At 41.4% G+C, this 22,178-nt stretch overlaps 1 protein-coding gene and 1 non-coding gene across 2 annotated transcripts in view; both read left to right on the top strand.

Annotated features, from left to right (window-relative positions):
- Positions 1 to 21,816, top strand: part of LOC118239689 (translation initiation factor IF-2-like) — a 35,883-nt gene extending 14,067 nt beyond the window's left edge. Inside the window, exon 3 of the mRNA XM_035453008.1 lies at positions 20,316 to 21,816. Within this exon, the coding sequence (XP_035308899.1) occupies positions 20,316 to 20,492 (177 nt within the window). The 3' untranslated portion in view covers positions 20,493 to 21,816. The remainder of the gene's footprint in view (positions 1 to 20,315) is intronic.
- On the top strand, positions 4,955 to 5,061 carry LOC113833471. Its single transcript, XR_003481162.1, has one exon. It is a non-coding gene; the product is annotated as a U6 spliceosomal RNA (small nuclear RNA).
- Positions 21,817 to 22,178: the final 362 nt, after the last annotated feature.

Below are 22,178 nucleotides of genomic sequence, written 5' to 3' on the forward strand. Positions count from 1 at the left end.
GTAAAACTGTCCATCACAATGGATGAAGAAAGAAAAACATCCCACAATAACAACCAAATTTTAGCAATACCTGTCTACTAATCCAGCTCTACAAAGGGAAGTAGAAGGAAAACTCCAGTCTGAAGAGGTTAAGCCTACCCAAGAAACACACAAGGAAAAATACCCCAAGAACTATAAATCAAAGGAGGGACCACACCATAACAAAATAACAGGAATCAATGAACAGTACTCATTGATAACTTTCATTATTAGTGGTCTCAATTCCCAAATAAAAATACACAGCATACTAAATTAGACAATAGGGTGAATCCTTCTGCTGTACCTAAGAAACACACCTTACCACCAAGTATAGGCATCACCTCAGGATAACAATGTGGAAAAAGGTAATCCAAGCAAAAAGACCCAAGAAGGTATAGTCGTTTTAATATCTGACAAATCCAAAATTAATCAGAAGAGTTAGGGAAGGACACTATATACTCATCAAAGGAAAAATCCACCAAGAGGACATCCCAGTTCTAAGCATTTACACACCAAACCCAAGAGCACCCAAGTTCATAAAAGAAACTGCTACAGCTAAAATTACACTAATACTGCCCGAATTGGAATTCTTTCTATGGTCACAATTTCCCTGATACCTAAACTATACAAAGACCCAACAATTAGAGAAAATTACAGACCAATATCCCTTATGAACATAGGTTCAAAGATTCTCAACAAAATACTGGCAAAACATATACAAGAATGCATCAAAAAAAATCATCCACCATGATCAAGTAGACTTCATCCCAGAGATGCAAGGATGGTTCAACATATATAATCAATAAATATAATCTGCCACATAAACAGAAAGAAAAAACCACATGTTCATCTCATTAGATTCAGAAAAGGCATTTCACAAAATCCAACATCCCTTCACAATAAAAGTTCTGGAGAGACTATGGATGAAAGGTTCAGGCATTATGCTGGCCTGCCCCTGTTACCTGGCAGAATCCACTCAGGCACTGACTGCTCTTCCAGAGGTCCTGAGTTCAGTTCCCAGCAACCACATGGTGGCTCACAACCATCCATTATGAGAGCTGGTGCCCTCTTCTGGTATGCAGATATACATGGAAGCAGAATGTTGTATACATAATAAATAAATAAATAAAAACTTAAAAAAGAATATATAAAGAACTGGAAAAAATGGACAATCAAGAAAATAAATAACCCAATTAAAAGATGTGAGTACAGAACTAAACAGAGAGCTCTCAAAAGATGAAACACAAATGGCTGAGAAACACTTAAAGAAAGGTTCAACATACTTAGCCATGAGGGAAATGCAAATCAAAACTACTCTGATATTTCATTCAGAATGGCCAAGATCAATAAAACAAATAACAGTTCTTGTTGGCAAGGATGCAAGGAAAGGGAAACACTTATTTCTGGTAGGAGTGCAAACTTGTAGAGCCACTAAGGAAATCAATGTGGTGGTTCCTCAGGAAAATGGGAATCAATCCACCTCAAGATCCAGCTATACCACTCTTGGGCATACACCCAAAGGACACTTCATTTCACCACAGAGACACTTGTTCAATCATGGTCATTGTAGTTCTATTTATAATAGCCAGAAATTGGAAACAGCTTAGATTCCCATCAATTGATATATGGACAATGAAAATGTTGTACCTTTACACAATGGAATATTATTCAGCTGTTAAAGAAGAAATAGAGAAAATTATGACATTTGTAGGTAAATAGATGGAACTAAAATAAAATAATCCTGAGGAGGTAACTCAGACTCAATAAGACTAATATTGTATGTTTTCTCTTATATGTGGAGGTTTCCCTTTAACCCTTCAATAGGTGTGCTACAATCCATATAGCCACAGAGGTTAGGTATTGAGTAAAGAACTACAGAGGAGGAGAAGATCTCCCAAGGAAGGGTAAATAGAATATATAGTTATGGAGATATGGGGGGAGATTCATGGGAGGATCAAATGTGGAGGGTGATGGAAGAAAGGGGTAAGGGAGAGAATATGGGAAGGTACAGACACTAAGAGTCATTTGATGGGTCATATGGAAACCTACTACTGTAGAAGCTTTCTAAAATATATACGTATATGAAAGAAATAGAAATGGAGTCATCAAATAACGGGGGGGGGGACAAAGGCCCAACTAAATATCTTATTCCATCATATGAAAACTCCAGTTCCATCTAGCTGAGTCATTGGCCAAAGAGGTACCATGGAAATCCACAAACAACAGGGACTATTACCAAGGCTATTGGTTGCTCCCCACAACCTGATGGTATGGTCCTATTGCTGAAGACAACACTTACATATTTCATTAAAGAAAGTCCAACTGGTGCCTAAGTCCAACTGGTGCCTAAGTAGAGGCTTCACCTCTCCTGAGTAGCATTCACAGTCCTGGAAAATACTCTGCATGGTACCAGGGAGAAGCAACCTAAGGTACTTGGGCTATAGTTAAGCAACATAAATCTACATGAAGTTAATTTTTTAATTGAGAACTGCTTTAAATACAGGTGTGTGTGTGTGTGTGTGTGTGTGTGTGTGTGTGTGTGTGTGTGTGATAAGTTTCATAAATATTTCACATTGATTTAAAAATAGAGGGGTTCTGAAACAATATTCTACTAGGATAAGGTATTTATTTGTTTGTTTTACCCAGAATGTCTTGTAGCTAAGCAGGTTAGCAAATAGCCTTGAACTTTCTATGTTGCCTTGCTCCCTACCATAATGGATATGGACTCTAGTAATCTGTAATCATGATCCCCAAGTTAAACGTTTTATTTTATAAGTTGCCTTGGTCATGGTGTTTTGTCATGGCAATAGAAAAGTAATTGAGATAAAAGTTGGTACCAGGAGTTGTGAATTGCTGTGACAGACATGACCATATTGTTTTTCACTGAGGAATGTGGAAGAATTTTAGATTTTCTGTAAGCAGGACTCAGTGGGCCATCCTGTTAGGAGCATGAAAGCAATGGTGCTGAGAGTAATGTGAACTATCACAGAGGCCCAGGTCAGGATGTTTCAGAGGGGAATAGTATTAACAACCGCATTAGAGATAGTTCAGCAAAGAATGTGTCTGCTTTTTTTGCCTTTATCCTAAGAATCTGCCTGAGATTTTTAGCTCACTAATCCTCCAATTTTTATGTAACTTCTTCTATTTGATGGTTTCTTGGTGCAAATATCTGTCGTCCAAATCTCTTAGATTCTCCAATTCTCATTTTTTCTCTGTATGATTCATTTCTTTATTATAGTTATATATTCTGATATTCTTGTTCCTTTTGTTAATTCTGTAACAATGATGATATTTGAAACTGGGGTGCTTCTTGGTTCTGAATGCTAGGCAAGCAGTCTATAACTGAGCCATGTCAATCTCCCTTTATCTGAGACTGTGTCCTTATGTCCAAATTAATAATAATAATAATAATAATATTGTTATATTGGTTTTTAAGATAGGGTTTCACTATGTAGTACAGGCTAGCCTCAGGTGGACAGAGAAGCTCTGGACGAGAAAGCTGATTTGCTAACAACACCTGATAAGGAGATTCACATACCAACCCCACTGGCATCTGTCACTTCCAGACTGCAGGGGAACTGACTTGCAAGCAGAATTTTCCATCCTATCAAATGCCAAGACCCTATACCACACACATAGTCTTACTTCCAGGGAGAGACTGTGGCGTTAGCTGTTCTGATTTAAGAAAAATTCTCTTTCAGGAGATGCCCATCTTTCTTTCCATGTGGTCTGGGTCAGGCTGGCCCTCTGGCTCTGACTGGGAAAAAGAGATCATAGCACCCATTTCCTGTTTCATCTTGGAATGAGGCTGGGGACATTCTTCAGAAGTTATTCTTCTGCTACTCTGACAGAACCCTGCACTGTGTCTAGCTACTGTATCAGATTCTTGTTTGGCCTCAGCTTCCTTTTGCTGAGTCCCCGTCTCTTGATTTTCTTTTATTTTGAGCCTATCTGCCCATACTAACCTACCTAATTAAAAAGTATTTTTAAAGAAAAGGGTGTAACAATCCACATTTGATCTTCAAAATAAAGGATTCCACAGGGACTTGGAATGATGTGATGGGGGATGGGCTCACTTTAACATGGGGCTGAGTTCACCTTTAGCAGGAAACTGGGGGACCTTATCAAAATAAAGGCAGCCATCTTTGCTAATGACATCATAAAAAATGCAAAAGACACATGACTTCACCACCATCTTAGCTAAAGTTGGCACCCATAAAACTTCATAGTGCTCTGGGGATCACCTCATCCCTTTTATATTAGACTAAGGAAAAACCACCAGATCTCCAGTGTGGGTTTGTTTTTTGTTTTGTTTCTTTTTTTTTTTTTTAATGTTGATACAGTTTTTACATGGCACAGTTACTGACTTCTAAGGAGAACCTAAGCTAAGGAGAACCTAAGCCTCCAACACTGGCTTACTAACACAGGGATCTGACCCTATGAGAGTCACAGATCCCAATAGAGACTCAAAGCATAAATGGCCAACCGATAGATAAGCTGCCACCCACTGGCTATGTCAGTACCCGTGCCTACTGTGCGGGTCCCTATGCCTGACACTTCTGCCTAGGGGCACCAGGCCCCTTTCCCTCTGACTGAGATAAAATATTCTTTCCCTCTCAATAGTCCTTTGCTTCACATGTGTCTGTTTTTGTTGTTTCTGCCCAACCTAACAGTGTTTCCTTTTAAGTTTCCCTTTCACAATGAAAATTATAAAAATATAATCCCAAGGTACAATAATGTTCAAAGTCTTGGTTTATTAAAATATATCTCATGTGTGATTATGTACATATAGACTCTTTGTCCATTTGTGATTATGGTTTGTTTTACATCATATACTTAGTACCAAATTGACTTGTAAGTAAATGTTCAAGTAAACTAAGGTCGTTAACTCCACCCAACTGCAGTTTAAAATAAAATTTAAAAAGTAATAATGATAGTACTCACTTTGGCAGTATATATACTAAAACTTGAACAACACAACGAAGATTAGCATGGCCCCTGTGCAAGGAAGACATGCAAATTTGTGAAGCTTTTCATATTTTTTGTTATTGTACAAGGTGTGAACTCACGAGAACTGTACTTATGTGGCCTTCCTTAACCCTCAGAGTATAAATTGTCTGAGGCTCTGAGTAAAGTTGGCTATTAAATGAAAATGATGATGGTGGTGATGATGATAGCTGGTGGTCCTGAATCTTTCTCTGAAGCAATTAAAGTAAGCTTTTTAATTTAAAAATTTAAATGCTTCTAAGGACAAGACATACAGAGTCATACATTTCTGGTTCTACAGCATGGTAACTATTGCTTGAGGGCATATATTGAGAAATGATCCAGGGCACATTTTTATTGGCCAATCGCCCTCCCTTTAAATAAGAATAACATATACCTGTGCCTTTGAATGTGCTTTGTGTGTAAATATATATATATATATATATATATATATGTATATATATATATATTCTTTTTAAAATTTTAAAGATATTTTCACCATTATTTCACTTAAGAACAAATAAATGAGCAATTATAGGATAAGACTTTCCTTGGCTACTTCACCACTATGATGTCTATCCATGTCTGAGAAAAACATGCTTAAATACTTCTTAATATTTAATATTTTCTTAAAATACTGAGGCCACTGTCTTTCTGGAAGATCACATCCCACAAATATAAAGCATTTTTTCACACCCTAGCCACCCATGTTCCCTCCCACTTCTCTCCTTTGTCACTCATTTCTTTATCCTTATCCTTACACTCTTGCCCTGCCCTTTAAACATTGTTGGACCCACCTCCCTTAAATGGCCCACATTAGCTCTGCTAGTGGCTCTCACCCTACAGAAGCCCTTTTAGATGCTACAGAAGGGGCTCTGGCTGCAAGGAACTCTCAGCCCGTTTACCCCAGACACAATTCCTTACATTAGCCCTCTGTTTTCCCCCAGCTCCCTTCCTTCAAGGCACTACAGCCCCTGTTGCTTCTGGTAACTTACTTTTATGGAACTAGTCACTATGGATCCATATTCCTCTCAAGCTTTATATATCAAGTGAGCCATTCCCCTCCTCTACCTTCCTGGGGCAATCTCTCCCTCTCACTTTGTATCCAAATCATCTGTTTCCAGCACTCTAACAATTACTTTTCCAAAGTTCCTCTAGGTCCTAGAGTCTGGGAGCACATGACATCAATCAGAGGATCCACTAAAGCTGATGAAGTCAAAACTCACCTCCAACCCAACCTCTGTCCTCTTAGATCCTGGGGACAAAGTCTAAATGCTCCCCCCCATCATCCCCCTCCCCCAGGAAGTAACCAACAAAAGAATACTTTGTCCCTTTCTCTTTTATCTATCCTTGGCGTCTGGAGTGAAGGGTTAATGACCTAAAAGCCTCAGGTGGACTGAGAAGCTCAGGACAGGATAGTTGACTTGACTGATAATGTCTGTGGAAGCTGCTGATAAGGAGATCCACATACCACCCCTGCTGGTGTTTCCAGTCTGCTAGGGGACTGACAGGCAGATGGAATTTTCCATCCTCAAGGTTCCCCTTTCTCCATCCTATAAAATCCCACCACCCCCACTGTGCATGTGCATACTCCAGGGCCAGCCTGAGGCCTTGCACTGTTCTGATTAAGGAACAATTCTGCATCTGGAGATGCCTGTCTCTGTCTCATTTCCATGTGACCTCCGTGAGTCCCTATCTAACAAAAATATCTTACTTACAAATACAAATCTAAATCTGAAACATAAAACAAACCCTAAATCTATAGAATTAAATACAACATGGAGTACCAGATGTATTTTAAAAATATTCCCCCAAAACAAATCCCTCAAACAAGTTCTTGAGTGTAAAGGAAGAGAAAACAATTCTTTAAATATTCAAGCAAGTTTTTTAAGGAGGCTATATGGCATCATGTCATATATGTTAGACACCCGAAAACTCAAGTATCCGGGCTCCCAGGCCACGTTCTCGGTCACCCCAATCACCAGGCGGATTCGAGAGCTTGCTGCAAACTGCACGAGGCTTTATTGTAATTTAATGAGCTAACCCCATGTTAGCTCGGGTCTTTCATCCACCCACCAAGGCAGATGGCTAGAAAAGATGGCTCCTAGGGTCTCCCGAAAGATCTTATAGGGCAGCGTAAGGGGAGTGTCTAGGGGTATGCACAGGCTTACAATTGGTGTGCCTCCAGGCTTGGAGGGCTTGCCCTGTGTTGATTGGTCAACTGGTTGTTATGGCCCATAGGCCCTCCCAGGGTGGTTGCTATGTTTTCTACGTCATTGCTGTGTGCTTGTCTGTAAAGCACACCCAGGGTCGTAAAGCCACCAGCTAACTTCTGATTGGTTCCTTGTCACGAGGAACCTGACTTTCTAGTGTCTAGAACAAGGTCATAGAAGCACGTGTTCGGCCATTATGGCTGCCAAAAGGGAAGCTGTTTCCTTCAATATAGAATATGACTTAACTAAAATTCTAACTTTTTAAATTGTGATCAATATTTTAGCCGGGCAAGATGCTGTTCGTGTACAAAATCAATAGGAAGATGTTCTTTAACTTGGAAAAATCTTAGGAAGTTTAAAACCATGATGTTAGCCCACAGATCTTGAGTGAGGCTTTTCCAAAACAAACGGACTTACTAAGCCATTACAAATACTAACCAGAAAAGAATGTGGTCATGGGACTGTTACCAAATGGGTTAAGGGGTCCATCCTTCATTCTACTGGAAGAATATTCAACAGCAGGGTAAGAGCAGTCCCTCTTAGTGTTAGCAACTATCCTCTCTGGCCTTCCAGCAATGGGACAGCTGTCCATTGCTGCCACTCTTGGACCAGTCCAGAGACAAACCATGGATATGTAAAACAAAACCATCCAAAATATGTTTGATCCACTAAGCCAGTGGTTCTCAACTTTCCTAATGCCACAACACTTTATAATACAGTTCCTCATGTTGTGGTGACCCCAACCATAAAATTATTTCATTGCTACTTCATACCTCTAATCTTGCTACTGATATCAATCATAATGTAAATATCTGTGCTTTCCGGTGGTTTTAGGTGACCCTTGTGAAAGTGTCCTTCGACCCCCAAAGAGGTTTTGAAACAAAGGTTGAGAACTAGTGCACTAAGGGGAGAAGCATTCTAACTGTATAAACAAAAGGTGACCTTACACATGGTGCTCTTCCTGCTACTATAGACTTGCTGTGTGTCATCACCCCAGTTTGTGAAAGCCATAAAACTTTGGGTGTTTTGGAGAATGGGTAGGGCTACTCCTGAACTCGAATAGGGAGATCTGAAACTTTTTTTTTTTTTTTTGGTTTTTCGATACAGGGTTTCTCTGTGTAGCTTTGGAGCCTATCCTGGCACTCGCTCTGGAGACCAGGCTGGCCTCGAACTCACAGAGATCTGCCTGCTTCTGCCTCCCAAGTGCTGGGATTAAAGGCGTGGGCCACCAACGCTCGGCGAGATTCAAAATTCTTATGGTACAGGTCTGAAACTTTTGCACAGGGCAGGGTCATCTAAAGAGACCATGGGATATTTGGGGCTATCATGATGTCAAAGAGAAAGAAGGAAGAAATAAAGGGAGAGAAGAAAGGAAGGAAAGAAGGAAGGAAGGAAGGAAGGGACAGGGAAGAGAGGGAGGAGGGAGGGAGATAAAGAAAGAAGGAAGGAGGGAAGAAGGAGTGAGGGAGGGAAGGAAGGTAGGACCAAAAGGAGGAAAGAAGGAAGAAATAAATCTCTTTTACCTTGCAGGATTAGGTCCTTCTGCCTTACGATGACTTCCACAACCACCAACAAGAATTCTACAAAGAAATGGAAAATAAAGTCTTTGTGTGGTATCACACCTATAGCCGAGTACTTGGCAATGCCTAGGCAGGAGAGTTGGTGCAAGTTTGAGGCCAGCCTGTCTCAAAACCACAACAACAGCAGCAAAGTAGGAAATAAGTCCACAAGGCCCAAGCATTTTTTAACAAAATCTTGAAGAAGGTAAACAACTTACATTGAACCCAGATAGGTCACTCATAGCAGGGTGGGAAATGTTTAAAGATAAGAACACAGCCCTAAGTGCTTCTGTCTGGGTTACTTAGGGTTAATAGGCCAAAAAGTTCTCTCATACTCAGGAGTTGCCTCTGATGTCCTAAGTCAAGGTGTCAACATGCATTCAGAAAGGCTGGGTGGCCTTTGGTTGTGTTGGATCTCATATGTTCCCCAGATCTGACATGTTGGAGGTTTGGTCCCTACTTTGGCACTATTAGGAAATGGTAGAACTTTTAGAAGGTGGGGCATAGTGGAAGGACAGTAGCTAACTGGGGACTTGCCCTTGGAGGGGAGAGGGGACTCCAGTCCCTCCCTGATTCTCTCTGCATCCATGTCACCATGAGGTAAACATGCTCCTTCAAGGACAGAAACCCCTGAAGCCAAGGAAACCTTCCCTTCTATGATTGACTTTTTCAGGTTTCTTGTCAGCCTCAGGAAGCTAACACAGCCCCTATTTGTTAACCAGTAATCACCCATATCCCACCGCCCCCCCAACACACTTCCACTTTCTGATTATTGCAATTAAATTTAGAATGTTTGAGGAAATGTATCAATAAGTTTTTCCTCGGGGAAGAATGAACTGCTCGCAGTGAGATCTAGAAAACCACACTCAAGAGCCTCACAATTTAGGAAAGCAAGCAGGACTCTCCATGGAAAAACGTAAAAGTACAATGAACGAAATCTACAGCAGATGAATTTTGGAGAGACTGAGACCTAGTGATTCCAGCTGGGAATGTTTGTAGAGTGTTTGCCTAGCATGCAAGAGGTCCTGGGTTCTAACCCCACCATCATAAACCTGGATGTAGTGGGGCAGACTTGTAGTCCCAACACTCCAGAAGTAAAATCAAGAAGATCACAAGTTCAAGATTCTCCTCAGTGAGTTCAAGGGCAGTGTAAGTTACATGAGACCCTGTTTTAAAAGAGAAAGAAAGCAAGCAAGCAAGCGAAGTTAGTAATTTCCTCACCTCACAAGCAGAAAAACACTGGATGGTATCTGAAATTGAACTGTACTAACTTTACTTTTTCATTAGCTCTCATTGTTTCCTCCCTCCCGCACCACTTCCTTTCTTCTCTATGGACTATAACATTAACTTTCTTGTTATCAGACTTTTCTCATAATAATGTCATTTACTGTGAAAAGTCATTGAAAATTTTGAAAATTTACTTTGGTGTGCTTCATTTTCATTTTTTAAAAATTCTGTCAAGTGGAAAGAAAAATTTAATGATATACTTTTCATTTAAAGTGGCATCTAGGCTGAGCACTGTAAGACACACCTAAAATGACAATAGTCAGTAGGCTGGACTAGGAAGGGCACACATGCCAGCCATGACTACATAATGAGACCCTGTCCAGAAAGCAAAAGCAGCATCTGTATTCAACCCTACTCTAATAAAATCATTTGTTGGTGTGCACACGTTGAATGTTCTTGTATGTGCATTCCTGTGTGTGTGTGTGTGTGTGTGTGTGTGTGTGTGTGTGTGTGTGTGTGTGTGTACCTTATATGGATTTAATATTCAAGTGCAGGTGATAATTGGCAGAATTTGGGGGTTTTCATCCCTGAAATGTGTTGTATCTTTTTGTTTGTTTTGTTTCATTTTTGAGACTGGATCTCAGGTAACCCAGACTGACCTAGAACTCACTTTGTAGAGGTCAAAGATGGCCTTGAATATTTGACATCCAACCTCTGCCTCCTGAGGGCTGGCATCACAGGTGTGAGCCACCACACCCAGCTTCAGTTTCTTGACAGGTTTTTACATAATTTGCATTCTGATCAAGCCATGAGAAACAAGCCAGGAGAAAAGGCAGCACTCCTCCATAGCCTCTGGGTCAGCTCCTGCCTCCAAGTGGCCCTCTGCTCCTAAATTACTTTTGGTCATGATCTTTATCATAGCAATAAAAATCTAGTTAAGACAGTGTCATACCTAAAACTCCTAATCTAAGGTCACAGAGACTTCTACTGCTTACTCATAACAGTTTTAGCTTTTAAAATTTATTCATTTATTTTAGGTGTATGTATGGTTTGTTTATAAGTCAAACAGGGCAATTACTGAAGCAGAGGCCACAAAGGAACACTGTTTACTGGTTTGTTCCTCATGGCCTGATCAGTGGACTTTCTTATACAATTTAGTACCACCTGCCTGGGGTGAGAGCACCACACACAGTGGAAATAAGCTACTGCCTTCTCCACAAGCCAATCTGATGAGGGCATCTTCTCAGCTGAGGCTCTCTCTTCCTAAGTGACTCTGACTTATGTCAAGTAGACACGAAACAAGCCAACACACTTACTAAACACCAGCCAGCCACTCCCCTCTCCTCTAATTTCCCAACAGTTACCAACAAGCCAGCACACTTACTAGACAACGGCAGACATTCCCCTCTCCTCTCATCTCCTGACAGTTACCTTGGTGTTCTTCTTCTGTGAATTTGGCTACTCTAGATAACTCACATCCAGTGAATTCATGCCTTATTTGTCTGTCGTTTTGTGACTGGCTCATTTCACCAAGTCCTCAAAGTGCACTCTACTAAGACTTTGGTCAGAATTCATTCCTCTTAAGGTCTGAATAATATTTTATTTTGTGTGCATACTCTATTTTCTTTATCTTTTCATCTCTACATTGGTACTTGAGTTGGTTCCACCTTACCTGATGAAAATAGTGCAACCTTGAATATAGGTGTACAAAATGTCTGTCCCTGTTTTCAATTCTTATGGACACCCAGAAGTAGAGTTGATGGAGAATATGGTAATTCTATTTTTAATTTTTTTCCGAGAAAATGTTGTATTTTATGGGTATTTTACCTGCTGTGCATCACATGCATGCAATGCCCTGTGAGACCAGAAGAGGGCATTTAATTCCCATGTTAGCCAACAAGTGGGCTATGAGAATCCAACCCTGGTCCTCTAGAAGAACAGCTAGTGCTCTTATCTGTTGGGCCATCTCTCCAGCCACTACTTTTAGTGTTTTTATTTGTTTGTTTATGATCATACTATTTTTGTAGTGTCTACCATTTTATAGGCTCATGGACAAAGTGTAAGGATTACAATTTCTCTACATCATCCCCACCATTTTCTGTTTTGTTTTTAGCATAGCAATCCTAAAAAGTATGATGTACCATTTCCTTGGGGTTTCATTTTCATTTTTCTCATGATTATAATGTTGGCTTTTTTTTCTTGTGCTTATTGGTCTTCTGTATGCCTTCTTCAGGGAAGATATATACTAGTTCATTGTCTGTTTTCTTTAGATTATCTTATTTTATGTGTATGGATGTTAGCCTGCATGTACAGATATGCATGCCTGATACTACAGAGGTCGGAAGAAGAGCTCAGCACCCCTGGAACTGCTGTTACAGATGCTTGAGAGCCACCATGTAGATGCTGGTAACTACCCCAGGGTCTTCTGGAAGAGCAGTCCATTACTCTTGACCTCTCAGCCATCTCACCAGCCTCCCATTTTCTAGGCAGATTATTTTATACTATTTTGGCCTTTTTTTCAGTTGTAAATATCTCTACATAGCCTGGATATTAACCCTTGATCAGAGATATGTTATATAAATATTTCCTCCTAGTCCTAGTATGCTTTGTTTACCCTGTTGATTACGCCCTAGGTGTATAGAAATTCAGCTCTGATGATTACATAATTTACCTGCTTTTAATTTAGCCTGTACTTTGTGTGCCAGATCTAGGCACTCCTTGCTAAACTCTGATATAATGCTTCCCCCACATATGTTTCTTCTATGAGTTTTACAGCTTTAGTGTCACATTCATACTTTTGATTCACTTAAAAATTAATTTTTCAAATGGTTGTTGTTGGCTCACACCTTTAATACCAGCACTCGGGAGACAGAGGCAGGCAGATCTCTATGAGTTCGAGGCCACCTGGTCTACAGATCGAGTTCCAGCACGGCCCCCAAAGCAATACAGAGAAACCCTGTCTTGAAAAACCAGAAAAAAATTAATTTTTCTATTTTTTCTCATCCGAGGTTTTTTCACCTTTGCTATTTTAAGCTAAAGATATAATTTTTAAAATATAAAATAAAGCGGGGCATTTGTGGCACATGCCTTTAATCCCAGCACTCAGGAGGCAGAGGCAGGCAGATTTCTGTGTGTTCAAACCAGCCCGGTTTATAAGAGCTAGTTGTTCCAGGACAGCCTCAAAAGGCACAGAAAAACCCTATCTCGAAAAACCAAAAACAAAATAAAAACAAAACAATAAAATATAAAATAATATTTTAACTTAAAATGTAATTACATCATTCCCCCCAACCCTTTCCATATGCCCCCACTCCTTCTCAAATTCAGGGCCTTTTTTTCTTTAATTATTGTTACACATATAGATGCACAAACATATAAATACAAAGGTTAGAATCCAACTTCATTTTTTTGTATGTGATACCAGGTTTTTTCAAGGAAAGTTAGATTTATTTGTTTGCTGTTATGATACTAGGAATGGAACCCAGCACCTTGCATATGCTAGTTGTGGTGGTTAATACTGACAGTATCTAGAAATCAGAAAAAAAAAAACTAGCAAAGAAAGCTCTAGGCATGTTTATGAGGAAGTTTCTAGATTGCATTGATTGAGGGGAGAAACCCCACCCTACACTGTGAGCAGCACCACAACGTGAGCTGTGGTCCTGGGTGAAATAAAGAAGAGAGCAGGTTAGCACCTATATTCATCGCTCTCTACTTTCTGACTGTGGATGACATGTGACCAGCTGCCTCGGGCTCCCGATACTGTGACTTTCACACTTCAATAAACTGTGAGCCATAATAAGTCCTTCCTTTCATAAATTGTGCTTGTAGGGTATTTTGTAGCAGCAACAAGAGAAGTCACTAATATGCCACTAAGCCACACCCTTAGCTACTTTGATTTGTTTGGGGGGTTTAAAACAAGGTCTCACTGTAAGTCCGGGCTGACTTCTACTCCTTAATCCTCCTGTCTCTGCAGCCTAGAGCTGGAATTACTGGTGTGCCCTACCACACTAGTTTAGTTTTTAATAGACGCCATACAGTGTGTGGCATTTAAGAAAATAAACCAGCACAGTAGTCAGGCATAGTGGCACATGCCTACAATCCCAGCTACTTGGGAGACTGAAATAGGAGGATTTCAAGTAAGTTCAGAGCAAACATGATGCACAAAGTGATCAAGACAAGCCTTTGGTGTTTAGGGAGACCCTGTCTCAAAAACAAAACAAAAATGCAAGCAAGCCATAATAAAAACCCAGAACAATGTGTCTGTCATTTGGGACATAGACCCACAGCATTTAAGACTATGGACTATCTAGCAGAGAAGCTGTATGGAGCATAGTAAAAAATGTCTTTTAGACATGTAAAATTAGTTTAGTTGGGAACCCCACTACATCTAAGGCTTCACCTGTTAACCAGAACCCAGTGACATCACTCACTCAAGAAAACCAGAGAGTCCTAGAACCCACGACGTCCACTGGACAGTCTATTAGCAGAGACCAAGAGCAGTGCTCTGTTCTGCACATCTGGAGAGATACCACCTTGATCTGCTCTGCAGATGGAGTGTTTCCCCCTGGATCCCCACTCCTGAACCAGAGACTACCATGATAGATTGGACCCCATCTTCAGCAAAGATACATTGAATAGGTGAACAGCCTTGGGGAGATAGGCTTAGGGATGTAGTTAGGAATTTTAGAGTGTGAACCTTGTGTGATGACCCTCAGCATAATTAAATATAACTCTCAGCATAATAAATACTATGTGTGTCTACCTTTCTGCTCTCATCAGTGTTCACACGTAGACTTCCTTCACTGAGTTTTCCCACCTGGAGAGGTATGCTTGGCCTGGACACAGCAGTCCCACAAGTCTACAAGAAGAGCTACCTCAGGCTGCTGTACATGTTTATAGGGCAGAGGAAGAGGGGAAAGACTGGAAATGTGTCAATTAGGGAGGAGCAAGAACTTCCTGAGTGGAGAAAATGGCCAGTTCCACACAAGCTGAGCTCATGGGATCACCGGAAGCCACAGTTCTGTTGAGCTAACTCAGACTTGCTCATCCAGTCATTTGATGCAAAGGTATGGAGGTGGAGAGAAGCAAGCTACCAGGCCCACTATCCTTTTGTTTCACAGAAATAAGCAAAGCCTGATTCTCTACACTCCCTCAGCCCCTGTGTCCCACAGCCTAGGCAATCAACCACTTATATCTTTTTTAGTAATTTATTCTGGGATTATACTTTTTATATTATTGAGTGTGTGTGTGCTTGTGTGTGCGCATGCATGTGTGTGTGTGTGTGTGTGTGTGTGTGTGTGTGTGTGTGTGTGTGTGTGTGTGATTGGTGATGGAACCAAGGCCAAATTTTACATGCTAGACAACTGGTTTACCACTGAACTACACCCCCAGCCCTGCTATCCTATCTTGACTCATTTTCTTTTCCCTAACTTGTTGGGTTTTCAATAACACAAAGCAAAGCCTTCCTAATCCTTCATCCCTGTCTCTATATGTCATGACTGAGGCTAAGTACTCTTTTGTATCCACCCCTCTATTCTCTTGAGTATTTAGTGGAGTACACTATTTCCTAGGCATTCTTGCAGGCGCTGGAGAATCAAGTAATTGAGCAAAGTTCCCACAATGAATTAAAACATTATAGCTAACACATGCTCATAATGAGCCAGGTACCTGGATGGTGACATTTCTTTCTGGTACTATATTATGTTTTTCCTGTTCCCCATCTGTTCTGTTGTTTGATTAGTTGTTGTGCCCATATTCTTCTCCCTTTCAACAGGACTGTGTGGCTTTGTTTCCAGTTGTGTCAAATGCACAAGAGGTCACTCAGTTCTTCCTTTCTCTCTGTTTTAAAAATCCATGTGGATCACCAGACATCAGGACTCATGGAACATGGAGGCAGCATGATCTCTGTCAGTTCAAGGCCAGCCTGGTCTATGTAGTGAGTTCTAGGCCAGTAAGGCTGGGTACAATGATACAAACCTTTAATCCCAACATGTGAGAGGCAGGGGTAGTTGCATCTCTCTGAGTCTGAAGCCACACTTCATCGACACAGCAAGTTCCAGACCATCCAAAGCTACACAGTGAGACCCTGTCTCAAGACATCAACAATAAAAATCCCCAACACCTCCCCCCCCCAAAAAAAAAACAAGAAAAGAAACAAAACAAAAATCCATGTAGGTTTTAGACACTTCTTTTCCTATGAGTTTGTTTTTATTCGTTGACCTGGACAGGCAGTGATTTCTTCCAATCTAGATGCTGATTACTTTCTCTTCACCATGAGGAAATTTCCCAGAATTTAAAACATAGCTTATTTCATCCATTTTCTCTTTTACCATTTCTCTTTTTCCTGGTAGTAAAATAGCAGAGTCTGCATTGGTCTTCTGTGTTCTAACTGAATTTTGATTGTTGTTGTTTTTAATTTTTACCCCCACCCTGCTTAATCTCTGAAATTTTTCTTAGTCCTTGTTATTCCTTTTTCATATTATCTGGTTCTCACCTGTAATATTTTACCACATTTTTTCTCTCTTTTTATTATTATTAATTCAAGTTAGGGAACAGGCTTGTTTCACATGTAATTCCCCTCTCCCTCTCCCTCCCCTTACCCCCATTCCTTCTCCCCCACCTCCAACCTACCCCCCACCCCATCCACCCACCACTCCCCAGGCAGGGTAGGGCCCCCAACCGGGGCTCCACCAAGTCCACCAAATCTTCCTGTGCTGGGTCTGGGTCCCTCCCCATGTGTTCAGAGACAGAGTGCATCCCTTCAAGTTGGATGGGCTCTCGAAGTCCCCCACATACACCAGGGCAAAAAGCCAGTCCACCTTATTTTACCACATTTTAATGGATGATATCTAACCATATTTCCCATTTTTTTCTGTTATAGTGGGACATTCTGATTGCCTTTTTCTTGAGTCTCTATTTGTAATTTATGTTCTGCTTAGAAAAGATTTTTAGATTTATTTCCATAGAATCCTATGAAGAAAACTTTTATTTTCAAATCTTTCATATAGCTGTGATTATCTGATTCATATTAATTTGCATTAATTTCAACTCTTGTTAGCTTCATTTTCTCCTCTTCTACTTTTCTTTTTCTCCATTGTAGTGATTAAATACTTAGCTCTTTGTACCCTTATCATGAGATTTTGGTGAAGTATAGAGTTGGGGTTAGGGGTGCTGTATCAATATATTACTATGAAAAATATTACTAAGCTAAGAGTAGCCATTAAGGCTAATCAGCTAAGTACAAAATGCTCCTTAGTCTCTTCCTACTTTCTTTTGTCTATTTATATATGTGCTGAAATGCAGAGTTGAAATCAGTGAGGAGCTGGCAGCTATGGCAGAGGTGAAAACATACTTATCAAGATAAAAGAATGAAAGCGGCAGCTTCGGTATTGGGCTGTGTGGTCAGGCTCTCCAGGAACGTCTGCCAGATGACAGTGTGCAAAGATTTAATACACAGGAACAATTAAGGGATGGACATTTGAAAAGGAGTGGAGGGGTACAGCATTCCACTCTCACATGCAATTAGTGTTGCAGCCATTCACTGATGGCCCAGCAATAATACTGGGGATTACTTTATTAGAAAATGTCCAGATACTTCCCCCAAAGTGTCTTCAAGCTCCAAGAAAAGGCCACTGGAATGATATGTTTCTGAAATCCAATCTTGTATTTTTATTATTCATAGTGTTCTTGTGATCTTAATTAAAAAGTTTTTGAGGGGGACTAATTATATGTTTTTAAACAAAAAAAAAATTCTAATAGTTCTCTAAATTCCAACCTGGTTTTTCCTCATAAAATTGGAGAAAATAGAGGCTTTGGATCAGAATCTGACTTTTTTCCTAACACAATTAGAAAAAAAATCAAACATATCAAAAATGTGAAATGTAGGTACCCATATACTAACCACCTGAATTCTATAATCAGGATTTTGGCTGTATCAGCTAGAAGCCGCATCTTCCTAAGCTTATAAGGGACATCGAATGGAGTTAATGTTCCACCATAATTACACAGAAGAATTCTCTGTGCTTCATGAGAGTTCTGTACTATGGCCAACTCCATGAACGCTTTCAAACAAGTCAACACAAGCTGGCTATTAGCGGGGTGGAGGAGCTTCCTTCCAGAGTTCTTCCCAGCTTAAAGAAACAAAGTTTCAAAGTCACCTGGCTTGTTGCCTAAGCACACTACAGTCTCTGACTCTTAGAAGCAGGTGATGGCCATAGCAGAAACTTAGAACCTTCTTGGCTAGGCAACAAGGGAGCAACTGCCACTGCTCTGTCCCCAAAAAGGGACCTAGACTATTCGGAAGAGGAGGGTGGGAACTGGTCCACTTCCTCTCAACATTATTTTTCTACCCAGGGTTTACAGGCAACTGTCAGCCTGGACAACTCATGTTCTCTCCACGTTTGCAAGATCTTCTTTGCTTCTGATTGGTAAAATGTAAAGGCTAACACAATTCCTTTCTTTACACACGTGCTTGAGAGCATTATGAACATGCAGGAGTACACAGAAGTCAGAAGAGGGAATCCGATCCCCTAGAACTGGAGATACAGGCAGTTGTGTGCCACCATGTGGGTGCTGGGAATTATACTCCAGTCCTCTGTAAGAACAGAAAGTGCTCTTAACTACTAAGTCATCACTCCAGCCCCAATTCTTTTAAATATAAGGAAAACAGTGGCAGTCACCTCTGTAGGCCAGTTCCAGCTAAGGTATGTGATGTCTGAGGGCTGACTGTACAGAGTTCGGGTTTTCAGACATGAATTCAAACCCACACTGTAGCTGCCTTAGCTGTGTGAAGTTAGGGCCATTAGAGAATATGACTGTCTCTTCCCTTGCAAAATAGGAAAAGTTTTATAGATGAAACAATACCCATCAAATTCTTAATGTAGTGCTCAATGAGTGGCAAGTGTTCAATCGATGAAACACAAAATCACTGTTCATTAATTGCTAAGGATATCGCTTTTAAATTCTCTGATTTCTTTTCAAGCTCTTGTACATTTCTATATTTGTATGTTGAGCCTATTCCTTCTACCCTCCCTTTACTTGCCTCTTCGGCCTCCTATCGGTCACCCTTGTCACCCTAAGGAAACTACTCTGGTCTGTATAGAAAGGTCATCCGTGACATTGGAATTTAAAAGTTCGTTATTCGGGCTGGCAGGGTGGCTCAGTGGGTAGTGGTTCTGGGTGCAGACCTGATGGCCTGAGTTTCACTCCCAGATCCCAGGAGGTGGGAGGAGTGAACTGACTCCTGAGCGCTGTACTCTACCCTCATGTGTGCTGTGGATGTGTGTGCACGCACACGCACAAATAGCAAAATACATTTTTACTTTTATTATTTTTATTTGATTGGTTCCTCCTCCCAACTCCCCCAGGTCCTCCCCACCTCCTTACCCACCCAACTTCATGTTCTTTCTCTCCTCCTGTTATTTCTCTCTTAGATTCTTTAAAAGTTAATTATTTCACTGATAGTACACCATTTTGTAAGGAGAAAAATGCTTTCATGTAATGTCTATATCTGCTTAATTTAGGGTCCCTGTGATATAGTTAAGATTTGAGACCCCCCCTCAAAAAAGTCTATGTATTGAAGATTTGATCCCCAGTCCACGATGTATTAGAAGGTGGCTGAACCAGGACGAGGGGCCTCCTGGACGGAAGCAAAAGATTGGGAGTGTCTTTGAAAGGGGTGTTGGAAGGTAGACCCCATCCTACCTCTGTCTTTGCTTCCCACTGTGACGAAAATAGCCAAAGTAGTGGCTTCTCCGCCATACCGCTTGATAGATTTGGCTACAAGCCCAAAACTGAGACCATGAACCCAAACCTTTGAGACAATCCTTTGCTGCGTACAAACTGTCTCTACAACTTCCATGGTGAAAGAAAGATGTCGTGGCTGGATTACACAATGTGCTCCTCAAATGATCAAGGTCTCCTTCCACACCCTACAAAGTGAGAAGACAGGCAGGCTTTGCTGTTTGGTTTGCCTTTACCTGTCTGTGGGCTAATGGTATTAGTTTATGCCTGCACACTTTAAAACATTAAAGTAGCCGGGCGTTGGTGGCACACGCCTTTAATCACAGCACTCGGGAGGCAGAGGCAGGCGGATCTCTGTGAGTTCGAGGCCAGCCTGGTCTCCAGAGCGAGTGCCAGGACAGCCTCCAAAGCTACACAGAGAAACCTGGTCTCGAAAAACAAAAAAAAATAAAGTATTAAATAAAAGGTTCAGATGTCCTCAAGTGTTCTAAATCCTATAGAAAGCGAATATTCAAACAAACGCAGCTTTATTTTAAGTTCCTTATTTAAACTTTTGCTTTTGCTTCTACAGACAACGCCTAGTACACCAGGCAAAACTGAAACCTGCAGGCTGTTCGGAGAGTTTTCATTTCCCGGACTCCAACCGCTGGTCTCACAGCTGCCCAAGCAACCACTTCCTGAAATGCAAACACACACGGGTGCGCTCGCGCACGCGCGCACGCACACTACCTCATACCATACATCCTGATGACTGAGTGAGTACTCGGGAAATCTCCAAACCTTCAGTTCGTCACCAGGGACCGGCTCTGACCGTGGAGAGACTAGCTCTGGAAACTTCTAGTCTCTCTACGGAGGTCCCTTTCTGCTTTTCTTCCAGCGACGTGATTCTGAGTGGCTTTCCTGAGCCCGCTCTCCCAGTCCTTAGGAAGAATCTGCGGAGTCGCTGACGGGAAGCAGGTGTCTGGCGCCATCGGAGGGCAGGCCCGCGTGGGAGCCGCTCGTCCCGCAGCGCATCCCAGGTGACTCCGGCCCGACCCGTCTTTCCTGGACCGAGGCGTTTAGAAGTACCTTAGAAACCGCACCACCCGTCAGCTGGCTTCAAAACAAAGAGTCCTTTCAGCCGCTTCAGATGCTGGCTCGTCGCCATGGCAACCGTCCTCCGCCTTTCTCCACCTCCTCCCCTCCGCCCGGCGCCCCGCAGCTGCGTGGGTGGAGGCGCCGCTTTGTCCCCGGAGGCCGGCTTTATTTCCCGCCTTTGTGGTGGACTAGAGAGGAGTCACCCCCGGGAATTCACTGTACAAATCCCAAGTTTCTTTTCAACCATCCTGGTTGGGTCCAGGAGAGTCTGTCCCCATCAGGCCCAGCAGCGCCACCTTCCGTGGCGAAGAGCGCACTGCCCAGTCCGCCGCTGCGCAAAAGCCATACGGGTCTGGCCATTGTCACTATTCTAGTGGCGCTCAACATTTGAGCAGCTAGAGCTTTCTTGGCTGAAAAGACAGAATGGTTATGTAAACAACCAGGACGTGTTTCCTGATTTTCCTTTTCCCTAGCTGCTTCCTATTTTAAATGATTATGTACTTTCAAAACTTCTGTATTAACTTTGATGAATTCCTCAATGTTTACTTTCTCTTTTCTATGGAGAAACTTTTTTTTAACTTTTTAATAATTTATTAAAATATTAGTTTGCTTCTTATGTTCAGCATAGAAAAAAGCAAAATAAATCTCTGTGCAAATTTTCCGAGTCACTGTCTTGTAACAAATGACAAATCAATAAGAGAAAAACCAAAAGAAGTTTATTATCAGGTGTATGGAGGAACTTTTTTAAACAATGAAAAATTTAAGGAGCCAGAAATCAATCTTTGGCTGCCATGTGAATTTGGGAGTTTGGGGGTCCATATAGGTCCACACGTCTATAAGCTGTCTGGGGAATTCTAGAATGGGGACAGATGGGGCTTACAAGATCTGTGTAGAAATGAAAACAAAACAAAACAAAACAAAAAAGACTACAGCCTAAGCAAAAGATCAAGAGAGAGAGAAGGCAGAACAGTGTGCAGAGAAAAACAGGCTGGTGGCCGTGTACAGAGGAGTACCGCACTACATACAATGAGTTATATGAAGTCACATTTCTGCTTCCGTGGGAGTGGTCACAGTATTTCTAACGTTGTATTTCATAAAGGTAGGTGCTGGAAGAAGAGTCCGAGGCAGCTGCGTCACAGTTCATTTAGTCAGCTTTTAATGAAATTTGAAAACCATTGCCAATTTGTAAAAAGGCCACCAGAAACACTCGGAGAAGGCTGCATGAGCCAGACATGTAAAAGAAGTGCCTCGGGTGACTGACAGAGGGAAGTTTCTCTGCTCTTCACCACAAAAAACCACATTTGATGAACAGGAAGCAGCCGGGTCTGGCACACAGTAGACAAGTGTTTGCAAAGCA

This window comes from Cricetulus griseus (genome assembly GCF_003668045.3).
Source record: "Cricetulus griseus strain 17A/GY chromosome 1 unlocalized genomic scaffold, alternate assembly CriGri-PICRH-1.0 chr1_1, whole genome shotgun sequence".
Taxonomy (NCBI): domain Eukaryota; kingdom Metazoa; phylum Chordata; class Mammalia; order Rodentia; family Cricetidae; genus Cricetulus; species Cricetulus griseus.